This window comes from Lissotriton vulgaris, chromosome 11, assembly GCF_964263255.1.
Source record: "Lissotriton vulgaris chromosome 11, aLisVul1.2, whole genome shotgun sequence".
In the NCBI taxonomy this organism is placed as follows: Eukaryota; Metazoa; Chordata; class Amphibia; order Caudata; family Salamandridae; genus Lissotriton; species Lissotriton vulgaris.
In genome coordinates, this window is record NC_141699.1 from 1,104,007,475 (window position 1) to 1,104,020,601 (window position 13,127).

At 57.2% G+C, this 13,127-nt stretch overlaps 1 protein-coding gene across 1 annotated transcript in view; it reads right to left on the bottom strand.

Annotated features, from left to right (window-relative positions):
- The window catches only part of MB21D2 (Mab-21 domain containing 2), a 133,291-nt gene extending 125,933 nt beyond the window's left edge, over positions 1 to 7,358 (bottom strand). Inside the window, exon 1 of the mRNA XM_086944640.1 lies at positions 6,939 to 7,358. Within this exon, the coding sequence (XP_086800766.1) occupies positions 6,939 to 7,152 (214 nt within the window). The 5' untranslated portion in view covers positions 7,153 to 7,358. The remainder of the gene's footprint in view (positions 1 to 6,938) is intronic.
- Between the last annotated feature and the right edge of the window lie 5,769 nt (positions 7,359 to 13,127).

A 13,127-nucleotide genomic window follows, 5' to 3' on the forward strand; every position in this document is an offset into this window, starting at 1 on the left:
CACACTAGACGCCGATACACGTGCATCGCACACGAGACGCGAAGACACGTGCATCGCACACTAGACGCGAAGAAACGTGCATCTCACACTAGACGCCGAGACACGTGCATCGCACACTAGACGCGAAGACTTGTGCATCTCACACTAGACGCCGAGACACGTGCATCGCACACTAGACGCGAAGACATGTGCATCGCACACTAGACGCGAAGACACGTGCATCGCACACTAGATGCCGAGACACGTGCATCTCACACTAGATGCGAAGACACGTGCATCGCACACTAGACGCGAAGACTTGTGCATCTCACACTAGACGCCGAGACACGTGCATCGCACACTAGACGCGAAGACATGTGCATCGCACACTAGACGCGAAGACACGTGCATCGCACACTAGATGCCGAGACACGTGCATCTCACACTAGATGCGAAGACACGTGCATCTCACACTAGACGCCCAGACACATGCATCACACACTAGACGCCCAGACACATGCATCACACACTAGACGCGAAGACACGTGCATCACACACTAGACACGAAGACACGTGCATCACACACTAGACGCAAAGACACGTGCATCACACACTAGACGCCCAGACACATGCATCACACACTAGACGCCCAGACACATGCATCACACACTAGACGCGAAGACACGTGCATCTCACACTAGACACGAAGACACGTGCATTTCACACTAGACGCCCAGACACGTGCATCACACACTAGACACGAAGACACGTGCATCACACACTAGACGCCGATACACGTGCATCGCACACGAGACGCGAAGACACGTGCATCGCACACTAGACGCGAAGAAACGTGCATCTCACACTAGACGCCGAGACACGTGCATCGCACACTAGACGCGAAGACTTGTGCATCTCACACTAGACGCCGAGACACGTGCATCACACACTAGACGCCCAGACACATGCATCACACACTAGACGCGAAGACACGTGCATCTCACACTAGACACGAAGACACGTGCATCTCACACTAGACGCCCAGACATGTGCATCACACACTAGACACGAAGACACGTGCATCACACACTAGACGCCGATACACGTGCATCGCACACGAGACGCGAAGACACGTGCATCGCACACTAGACGCGAAGAAACGTGCATCTCACACTAGACGCCGAGACACGTGCATCGCACACTAGACGCGAAGACTTGTGCATCTCACACTAGACGCCGAGACACGTGCATCGCACACTAGACGCGAAGACATGTGCATCGCACACTAGACGCGAAGACACGTGCATCGCACACTAGATGCCGAGACACGTGCATCTCACACTAGATGCGAAGACACGTGCATCTCACACTAGACGCCCAGACACATGCATCACACACTAGACGCCCAGACACATGCATCACACACTAGACGCGAAGACACGTGCATCTCACACTAGACACGAAGACACGTGCATTTCACACTAGACGCCCAGACACGTGCATCACACACTAGACACGAAGACACGTGCATCACAAACTAGACGCCGATACACGTGCATCGCACACGAGACGCGAAGACACGTGCATCGCACACTAGACGCGAAGAAACGTGCATCTCACACTAGACGCCGAGACACGTGCATCGCACACTAGACGCGAAGACTTGTGCATCTCACACTAGACGCCGAGACACGTGCATCACACACTAGACGCCCAGACACATGCATCACACACTAGACGCGAAGACACGTGCATCTCACACTAGACACGAAGACACGTGCATTTCACACTAGACGCCCAGACACGTGCATCACACACTAGACACGAAGACACGTGCATCACACACTAGATGCCGATACACGTGCATCGCACACGAGACGCGAAGACACGTGCATCGCACACTAGACGCGAAGAAACGTGCATCTCACACTAGACGCCGAGACACGTGCATCGCACACTAGACGCGAAGACTTGTGCATCTCACACTAGACGCCGAGACACGTGCATCGCACACCAGACGCGAAGACATGTGCATCGCACACTAGACGTGAAGACACGTGCATCGCACACTAGATGCCGAGACACGTGCATCTCACACTAGATGCGAAGACACGTGCATCTCACACTAGACGCCGAGACACGTACATTACACACTAGACACGAAGACACGTGCATCTCACACTAGACGCCGAGACACGTGCATCACACACTAGACGCCCAGACACGTGCATCGCACACTAGACACGAAGACACGTGCATCACACACTAGACACGAAGACACGTGCATCTCACACTAGACACGAAGACACGTGCATCTCACACTAGATGCCCAGACACGTACATCGCACACTAGACGCGAAGACACGTGCATCTCACACTAGACACGAAGACACGTGCATCTCACACTAGACGCCGAGACACGTACATCTCACACTAGACACGAAGACATGTGCATCTCACACTAGACGCCGAGACACGTGCATATCACACTAGACGCCGAGACACGTGCATCGTACACTAGACGCGAAGACACGTGCATCTCACACTAGACGCCGAGACACGTGCATCGCACACTAGACGCCAAGACACGTGCATCTCACACTAGACGCCCAGACACGTGCATCACACACTAGAAACGAAGACACGTGCATCACACGTTAACCAGACGCCAAGACACGTGCATCACACACTAGACGCCAAGACACGTGCATCGCACACTAGACACGAAGACACGTGCATCACACATTAACTAGACGCCAAGACACGTGCATCGCGCGTTAAGTGGCTCAGACCTCACTTTTCGAGGAACCCTCAGCAGCGGGGGTCCCTGGGGAGCATCTTCTGAGGAGAGGTGGTGTTTGGCTCACAGTAATGTTCGTCACGTGCGTGAACATCACGCACGTGAACCCTGGATACGTGGAGAGGGGGTGTGGGCATCACCTCTGCAAGACATCCATTAAGTCACCGCCTGTGCAAGGCCCGGGCTCTCCCAAGCCCCGCCCTCCCCGTCGGATTCAGAAGTTAAAACAAATAAAGGCGCGTGTGGAAACCAGCGCCTGCCCAGGGTCACAGGGCGCGCAGAGCAGCTGGAGGTGCCTTGTCCTAGTAAAGAAAACACAGGGCACCTCAGCGGGCACGAGCCCTGCCCACGCAAAGACCGCGGTGCTTGGTGCGGGCTCCACCCGCACGCACAATCCGTGCCCTCCAGCTAGGGGCGGAGTGAGGCACAATCGGTGCCCTCCAGCTAGGGTGAGACACCGCAGCACAGGGGAAGCACCGGAAACCATCTACAGATACAGCTCCACCCGGAGCAACTCCGGGGCAGGTGACTGGGAGAGGTGGAGAGAGAGTCAGATGCAAGGGGGCGGGTAATGAGAGAGGGAGGAGAGGAAGGAAAGGAGGAGGAGGAAAGGAGGAGGAGGAAGAGAGAGAGACACAAGGACGCTGGATAGAGGGAATAAGAAGTGAATGTAAAGGGGCGGAGAACCTCGGGAAATAACTATGACGGGAAAGATCCGAGGCGAGAGTAATGACGTCAGAGAGGGGGTGGACGGGGAGGTGAGGGGAGAGCGGGTGATATAAAGGTATGAAAGGAGTCCCGGTGAGGGATGGGGGGAGAGGTAAGGAGGGAGCAGAGAGAAGCGGAGGGTGAAAGGGAAACATCCCGGTGAGACAACAGGAAGCGGGAAGAGAGTTTTCACCCCCCCCCCCCTCATTAAAGCTCCGAAGTCTCAGATCCGACTACGCGGCCAAAGTTCAAAGTGCGCGGGTCACCGTTTCTAGGCATGGTGTAAATACAAACATTGACACACAGCAAGATGAACCACCAGGAAAGAAAGCGGCTTGAGGGCGCAGTCACTGCTGCAAGGCGCTGGATAACACCTCATCAAAACAAACAAGGTCACAAGGAACCTGGTGACACATCAACAGCGGGGGGGGGGGGGGGGGGGGCGCCTCACCTGCCCGCCCTTCGAGCCCCCCCCCGACAATATACTTTGGAGGTCGGCGCCCTGGGCGGGGGCCGCCCTCACACACGCGAAAGGCCGGCCCTGATGAATATATTAATTTAACCTTTTTAAGCAGATTGTGAATTAAGCATAAATATGGTGTGTGGGAGAGATAAGTTAGACATTTTACACACTTTCTCTATATCTCCAAAAGTGCAATTCTCACACCTCATCTCTTTCCTTTCCATCACCGTCTTTACACTCTCTCTTGCATCTTTTCACCTCGCCCATCCCCAACACACAATCCACTCACTCTCACCTGTTCTTCAACTTTCACCTGGCCATTATTTAGACAGCTGGCTTTGACCTCCTCCGTACACTTTCACATTCATTCAAAATAATAATTGGCACACCTGAGCGTTGCTCTGCGCCCTGCAGAGAGGCCAGTGATTGGATGAGCATGTATTCAGAACCCATCTATTAGCAACTGTCAAGCACTGTGAGAAATGTCATACGATGCACTACTCTACACGAGTAATATGCTGCATGAATGCATGACAAAAAATACAGAAACACATAATTCTCCAACACACCATACCTAGTGATATGCCCCGGTGCGCCTAGAAGGACAGCCGCAGCACAGAGGCACTAGGCACAGTTAAATGGGACGCTATGTAGGTTACCCCTGGCTGTGCCGCAGCCGCTCTGTGACTAACCTGCATGTGAGAGGCCCTGCGTTGCAAGACCGGACATCCATCACAATTTTACACGCCACTATCACCAGCGCCCCCCTCCACCCCTCCACAGCAGGATCTAAAGATAGCCAGCTGTGCAAAAGAGGGTGACTTTATAAAGTGATGTGCCCCCTTCCTCGAACACCACCCTGCGCTCCTGGGTACCCAGGGCATACCACTCATGGGCATTTAACGTGGATGCTTATCCCCCCTGGTGCCTAGGGCATAGCACCCAGGGGCATTTAAATTGAATGCCCCTTCCTGGTGCACATAGCATCGCAGGGCATAGCACCCAGGGGCATTTAAATTGAATGCCCCTTCCACCCTGGTGCATCATAGCACAGAGGGGTATTTAAATTGAATGCCCCTTCCACCCTGGTGCATCATAGCACCCAGGGGCATTTACATTGAATGCCCCTTCCTGGTGCACATAGCATCGCAGGGCATAGCACCCAGGGGTATTTAAATTGAATGCCCCTTCCACCCTGGTGCACAAATCATAGCACTCACGGGCATTAAAGCAGAATGTTCATTCCCCGCTGGGGCACAGGGCAGAGCACTCAGGGCATCAAACGTGAATGCCCCCTTTACCCTGGTGCCCCAGCACCTGGGCGCAGAGGCATCTACGTGTGCACAGCGACGCTTCTCTCAGACGAGGGCCTGTTCTGCAGAGATCAATGCACCCAATTAAGCAGTTTTGGGGGCTCGAAGCTTTGTGCAGGTCATGGAAAGGGGGGGCGCTGGGGGCTCACGGGACCTGCCGAGGAAAACAGGGTTTGTCCAAGTTAAGATCACAGAGTCACACCTGTTTGGACAGCAGCTCGTCTGGACAACATCTGCAGCGGGACACTGGTCCCCTGCAACCATGGTCAACCAATGAGAAGGTAACACGTGGGGGCCCCCAATGGAAACCAGCCGGACCCATCTTCCACTGCGCCAACATGAGAGCTTGAATGAATGATGGGGGGGATGCACAGCTACCAACCTACCCACGTCACAGGCGAGACAGCCGGGAATAGGAACACAACTAGAGCATGCTGGGACTTGTAGTTCGGCACGTTCCGTTCCAAGTAAAGAGTGACAGACACCAGCATGCTTGCAGGCTCGCTTGGACCTGGACAGTAGAATACACAGGCTTCGTGCCCATTTGGACAACAGTGCCCAGATTGTGCCCACTCATTTAATGCCTCGTAACACGCCCCGCCCCCAAGCTGGTGGTAACCGCGCAGAAAAAATACACTAAAAGGGATATGAACATGAGAAACTGGACACAGCGTGCCCTTGTAAAGGTGAGTTCACATTTTTTCCAGCAGGTGCAGAAGACGGGCGCAGGTATGTTTTGAGTCCGCGATCAATACGAGGCCGAGTGACCCCCCCGCCCCAAAAGCAAGGCCCGGCTGCCCCGCAGCAGGAGCCTGGCTGACCTGTGCCCCCAGACGTACACACCTGGTGCGGTTCAAGTGGTATTATCATTGCACCGTGGCCGACATGACACCCCCCAAAGATGAACCCCCCCCCCCCCCTTGCCATCCCATGGCACGAACATCTCCGCATTCTCCCGAGACCAGAGACAAGACAGCCCCCCCCCCCCCCCAGGTCTGGACCCCCAAGCTCCTGCACTCCGCCAACCCCTCTTCTCCCTAGGAGCTTATCTGCCCTCGCCCATCCACCCCAGGGGCTCTCGAACCCCTGACCACCCGGGGAGGTGAAGGGGTTAGTAACTGCCACTCGCCCCCCCCCCCCATTCAGAGGATTAGGGATTTAACTGTGTGCACACCCAGGGCCCCCCTGGCCACCCTCGTGCGTGTCCCCTCTCCCTCCAGGGTCTCTCCTGCCCCCGGGGGTGTGTGGGTGCCAGGGGGTGGGGGGTCACTCACCCAGCATGATGAAGATGAAGTCCTTGGCCCTGTGCACCTCCAGCCCCTCTCCCTCCAGGGTCTCCTGCCCCCCAGGTGTGTGTGGGGGGGGGTCCCGGGGGGGGGGGGGGGGGTCACTCACCCAGCATGCTGAAGATGAAGTCCTTGGCCGTGTGCACCTCCAGGGCCCCCTGACTCCCCTCTCCCTCCAGGGTCTCTCCTGCCCCCCAGGGGTGTGTGGGTGCCAGGGGGTGGGGGGGTCACTCACCCAGCATGCTGAAGATGAAGTCCTTGGCCGTGTGCACCTCCAGGGCCCCCTGCCTCCCCTCTCCCTCCAGGGTCTCTCCTGCCCCCCAGGGGGGTGTGTGTGGGTCGGGGGGGGGGGGGGGTCTCGAGGGGGATCCCGGGGGGGGGTCACTCACCCAGCATGCTGAAGATGAAGTCCTTGGCCGTGTGCACCTCCAGGGCCCGTTGGTCGTCGTACTCGCGCTGCTCCTGCCGGCTGAAGTCCACGATGAGCCGGTTCAGCTCCTCCACCCGCGCCCCCGACCTGAAGTCCAGCTCCGGGGGGGCCGGCCGGGGGGTGCCGCCGCCGCTGCCGGGGGGGCCCGGCTTGGAGGGCACGGGGGCCGCCATCTTCAGCTGCGAGCTGCTCCGCCTGTGGATGGAGGGAGGGAGGGGGGGCCGGCCTGGGCACCTGCAGCCTGTGGGCGGGGCCTCTGCCCCTCCTGCCCCCTCACTGCACCTCCTGCCCCCTCAGTGCTCCCAGACGGGGGTGGTGCCACTGGGGGGCGCAGCCCGGGTTGCTGCGGCCTCGGAGATCAACAAGCGGCCGCTGGATGAGAGCGGGGGCGGGGCCTTGGGGGGGAGGGAGGAGGGGGGGGGGGGGCTGCGGCAGGGGGAGGGAGAGGCGGTGCCAGCCTCTCCGAGTCACGCCAGAACCACAGCAGCACCTCAGGGTCCAGAACCACAGCAGCACCTCAGGGTCCAGAACCACAGCAGCAGATCAAGGTCCAGAACCACAGCAGCAGATCAAGGTCCAGAACCACAGCAGAACCCCAGGGTCCAGAACCACAGCAGCACCCCAGGGTCCAGAACCACAGCAGCACCCCAGGGTCCAGAACCACAGCAGCACCCCAGGGTCCAGAACCACAGCAGCAGATCAAGGTCCAGAACCACAGCAGCACCTCAGGGTCCAGAACCACAGCAGCAGATCAAGGTCCAGAACCACAGCAGCACCCCAGGGTCCAGAACCACAGCAGCAGATCAAGGTCCAGAACCACAGCAGCACCTCAGGGTCCAGAACCACAGCAGCAGATCAAGGTCCAGAACCACAGCAGCACCCCAGGGTCCAGAACCACAGCAGCAGATCAAGGTCCAGAACCACAGCAGCACCCCAGGGTCCAGAACCACAGCAGCAGATCAAGGTCCAGAACCACAGCAGCACCTCAGGGTCCAGAACCACAGCAGCAGATCAAGGTCCAGAACCACAGCAGAACCCCAGGGTCCAGAACCACAGCAGCACCCCAGGGTCCAGAACTACAGCAGCACCCCAGGGTCCAGAACCACAGCAGCACCCCAGGGTCCAGAACCACAGCAGCACCCCAGGGTCCAGAACTACAGCAGCACCTCAGGGTCCAGAACCACAGCAGCACCTCAGGGTCCAGAACCACAGCAGCACCTCAGGGTCCAGAACCACAGCAGCACCCCAGGGTCCAGAACCACAGCAGCAGATCAAGGTCCAGAACCACAGCAGCACCCCCGGGTCCAGAACCACAGCAGCAGATCAAGGTCCAGAACCACAGCAGCACCCCAGGGTCCAGAACCACAGCAGCAGATCAAGGTCCAGAACCACAGCAGCACCCCAGGGTCCAGAACCACAGCAGCAGATCAAGGTCCAGAACCACAGCAGCACCTCAGGGTCCAGAACCACAGCAGCAGATCAAGGTCCAGAACCACAGCAGAACCCCAGGGTCCAGAACCACAGCAGCACCCCAGGGTCCAGAACCACAGCAGCACCCCAGGGTCCAGAACCATAGCAGCACCCCAGGGTCCAGAACCACAGCAGCACCCCAGGGTCCAGAACCACAGCAGCAGATCAAGGTCCAGAACCACAGCAGCACCTCAGGGTCCAGAACCACAGCAGCAGATCAAGGTCCAGAACCACAGCAGCACCCCAGGGTCCAGAACCACAGCAGCAGATCAAGGTCCAGAACCACAGCAGCACCCCAGGGTCCAGAACCACAGCAGCAGATCAAGGTCCAGAACCACAGCAGCACCTCAGGGTCCAGAACCACAGCAGAACCCCAGGGTCCAGAACCACAGCAGCACCCCAGGGTCCAGAACCACAGCAGCACCCCAGGGTCCAGAACCACAGCAGCACCCCAGGGTCCAGAACCACAGCAGCAGATCAAGGTCCAGAACCACAGCAGCACCTCAGGGTCCAGAACCACAGCAGCAGATCAAGGTCCAGAACCACAGCAGCACCCCAGGGTCCAGAACCACAGCAGCAGATCAAGGTCCAGAACCACAGCAGCACCTCAGGGTCCAGAACCACAGCAGCAGATCAAGGTCCAGAACCACAGCAGCACCCCAGGGTCCAGAACCACAGCAGCAGATCAAGGTCCAGAACCACAGCAGCACCCCAGGGTCCAGAACCACAGCAGCAGATCAAGGTCCAGAACCACAGCAGCACCTCAGGGTCCAGAACCACAGCAGCAGATCAAGGTCCAGAACCACAGCAGAACCCCAGGGTCCAGAACCACAGCAGCACCCCAGGGTCCAGAACCACAGCAGCACCCCAGGGTCCAGAACCACAGCAGCACCCCAGGGTCCAGAACCACAGCAGCACCCCAGGGTCCAGAACTACAGCAGCACCTCAGGGTCCAGAACAACAGCAGCACCTCAGGGTCCAGAACAACAGCAGCAGATCAAGGTCCAGAACCACAGCAGCACCCCAGGGTCCAGAACCACAGCAGCACCCCAGGGTCCAGAACTACAGCAGCACCTCAGGGTCCAGAACAACAGCAGCAGATCAAGGTCCAGAACCACAGCAGCACCCCATGGTCCAGAACCACAGCAGCACCCCAGGGTCCAGAACCACAGCAGCAGATCAAGGTCCAGAACCACAGCAGCACCCCAGGGTCCAGAACCACAGCAGCAGATCAAGGTCCAGAACCACAGCAGCACCCCAGGGTCCAGAACCACAGCAGCAGATCAAGGTCCAGAACCACAGCAGCACCCCAGGGTCCAGAACCACAGCAGCAGATCAAGGTCCAGAACCACAGCAGCACCCCAGGGTCCAGAACCACAGCAGCAGATCAAGGTCCAGAACCACAGCAGCACCCCAGGGTCCAGAACCACAGCAGCAGATCAAGGTCCAGAACCACAGCAGCACCTCAGGGTCCAGAACCACAGCAGCAGATCAAGGTCCAGAACCACAGCAGAACCCCAGGGTCCAGAACCACAGCAGCACCCCAGGGTCCAGAACCACAGCAGCACCCCAGGGTCCAGAACCACAGCAGCACCCCAGGGTCCAGAACTACAGCAGCACCTCAGGGTCCAGAACAACAGCATCAGATCAAGGTCCAGAACCACAGCAGCACCCCAGGGTCCAGAACCACAACAGGACCCCAGGGTCCAGAACCACAGCAGCAGATCAAGGTCCAGAACCACAGCAGCACCCCAGGGTCCAGAACCACAGCAGCAGATCAAGGTCCAGAACCACAGCAGCACCCCAGGGTCCAGAACCACAGCAGCAGATCAAGGTCCAGAACCACAGCAGCACCCCAGGGTCCAGAACCACAGCAGCAGATCAAGGTCCAGAACCACAGCAGCACCTCAGGGTCCAGAACCACAGCAGCAGATCAAGGTCCAGAACCACAGCAGCACCCCAGGGTCCAGAACCACAGCAGCACCCCAGGGTCCAGAACCACAGCAGCACCCCAGGGTCCAGAACCACAGCAGCACCCCAGGGTCCAGAACCACAGCAGCACCCCAGGGTCCAGAACCACAGCAACACCCCAGGGTCCAGAACCACAGCAGCACCCCAGGGTCCAGAACCACAGCAGCACCCCAGGGTCCAGAACCACAGCAGCACCCCAGGGTCCAGAACCACAGCAGCACCTCAGGGTCCAGAACCACAGCAGCTGGGAGAGGCAGAGCCAGCCGCCTAGTCACAGCAGAACAGCAGCAGCAGGCAGGGAGTGATGAGCAGGGAGGGAGCCACAGCAGTATCACAGCACTACTCCGGATCTCAGGGCTGCAGCAGGCAGGGAGAGTCACAGGCAGGGAGGGTTCCACGGCAGAACCACAGCAGGCAGGGAGTGACGAGGGCAGGGAGGGAGGCACAGCAGTATCACAGCACTACTCCGGATCTCAGGGCTGCAGAAGGCAGGGAGAGCCACAGGCAGGGAGTGGTCCACAGCAGAACCACAGCAGCAGGCACGAACAATCACAGACGGGGGGGATTCACAGCACCACAACAGCGCTGCAGCAGGCACGGAGTGTCCCAGGCAGGGAGGGATCCACAACAGAACCACAGCACCACCTCAGGCTCTCAGGGCTGCAGCGGCCACAGAGAGTCACAGGCAGCCACAGTAGAACCACAGTGCTGCAGCAGGCACAGCGTGACACTGGCAGGGTGGGATCAACCTCTCCACTCCAGGATCTCACAGATGCAGCAGGCACAGCATGACACAGGCAGGGTGGGATCAACCTCTCCACTCCAGGATCTCACAGCTGCAGCAGGCACAGCATGACACAGGCAGTCCCATGCACCAGCAGCACGCCATTGTGACACAGGGTGTGATCAACTGCGCTACTCCAGGGTCTTAGATCTGCCGCAGGCACAGCATGTCACAGGCAGGGTGGGATCGACCGCACCACTCCTCGATCTCAGAGCTGCAGCAGGCACAGTGTGCCATGCAGCCTGTTATCCACAGCACCGCCACAGGTCTCTGAGATGCAGCAGGTGCAGCGCGTCATAGGGATCCTCTACGCTGATAATAATCAGGCTAAGGAACATCCAATGGCTTTGGTGACCTTAAATTGGGGAGGGGTTAGTGGCCTCAAAGGGTAGTGGTGTCTGCTGCTATCCCTGTACAACGTCTGCTTGGAAATTATTTGGAATACTCAGCCTGGGCTGAGGTAGAGAGAAAACCCCATGTAGCAATGCTGGGAATATCGGAATGGGTGTGTGTAAAAACCAGAGCGCAAAGCAAAACCCAAGGTGAAAAATAACTGTTGGAGCCTGAAACCATGGACCAACCTTCCAAGAGAAAGGGCAGGAGGTCCGGGGAACTAGCTTTAAAAAGGACACCAGACCTAGTCCCCTCTCCCTAGGGAGAGACTTGTCAGCCCCAGAGGGAACTAAACCTCGGAGCTTGGGCCTAACACGGCAGAGCTCTTAGGACCAGGGGGACCCTCTCGGGAAGATCAGTCCCAGGGGCAGAATACCTGTCCCACTCGTTAACTAGACAATTGTTATACCTCGGCACTCAATTGTTTAACAAAGAAGCAAGTGCTTCTAAGGAAGAGAATTCATTGTAAACCTGTCCCACTCGTGTTAGCCATAGGCATCAGGCTGCTCATCAAGAGAAGGGAAGTGTCAGTGGTGTCCCTAGGGCATATTGGGAGGAGGGACTCCAATACACAGAGGCCAGGGACCCCAAACCTGGTGCCACTTGGAGAGTGGCAGTGCCTCGGAAGTTTAGAGAATTCCTCCTCACATTGGCCCATGCCATTCCCATAGCCAGGAATCTTGGCCAGGCAAAAAACTGGAGTCAGGTCAGAAATGTCCAGAAAGGTGTAGGAGTTTCACCTCTTCTGTGCCACCTATGAGGCCAGTGGCAAAACAGCTACCTCAAGCCCCTTAAATTCCATTTCCAGTGGTTAGGGTACTATTTAAAAGGTATATTGCTGGCCCTTGACCCTCCAACCACATCAGGAAAAAAAATGTATTCTGGTGTTTGTGGATCATGCCATCAGATACCTTGAAGCAATACCCCTAAGGACCATCACTGCACCTGCAGTGGCCAAGGCCCTTCTTGGTATTTTTTGCTAGGGTTAGCGTTCCTAAGCAGGTAGTATCAGACAGAGGTACAAACTTTATGTCTGCATACTTAAAACACATGTGGGCTGAGTGCTGGGTGACCTATAGGTTCACTGCACCCTACCATCCACAGACAAATGGGCTTGTTGAAAGGTTTAATACAACCCAAAAAGGCATGATTGGTGGACTCCTTAAAGTCCCAGAAGGAGGTGGGATGATTTATTACCATGCCTGCTTTTTGCTTTCTGAGAGTTGCCACGAAATGGAGTAGGGTTTTAACCCTTTGAACTTTTATTCGGACCCCCTGTAAGAGGGCCACTCTGTCTTGTCATGGAAGGATAGGAAAGACCCCTCTAGGAAATAAAGCAAGATATTGTGGATTATGTGTTTGGTCTTCATTCAAGGATAGATGTGTACATGAAAAAAGCAGGCGCAATCTGGATGCCAGCCAAGTGCCCTAGAAGCTCCGGCAAGATCGAAAGGCTGTACACTAAGGGTGGGCGTAAAATCCGTTTCGCTGGCGAATTTGCGATAAAATCCGCGAATCAGCAGGGACGAA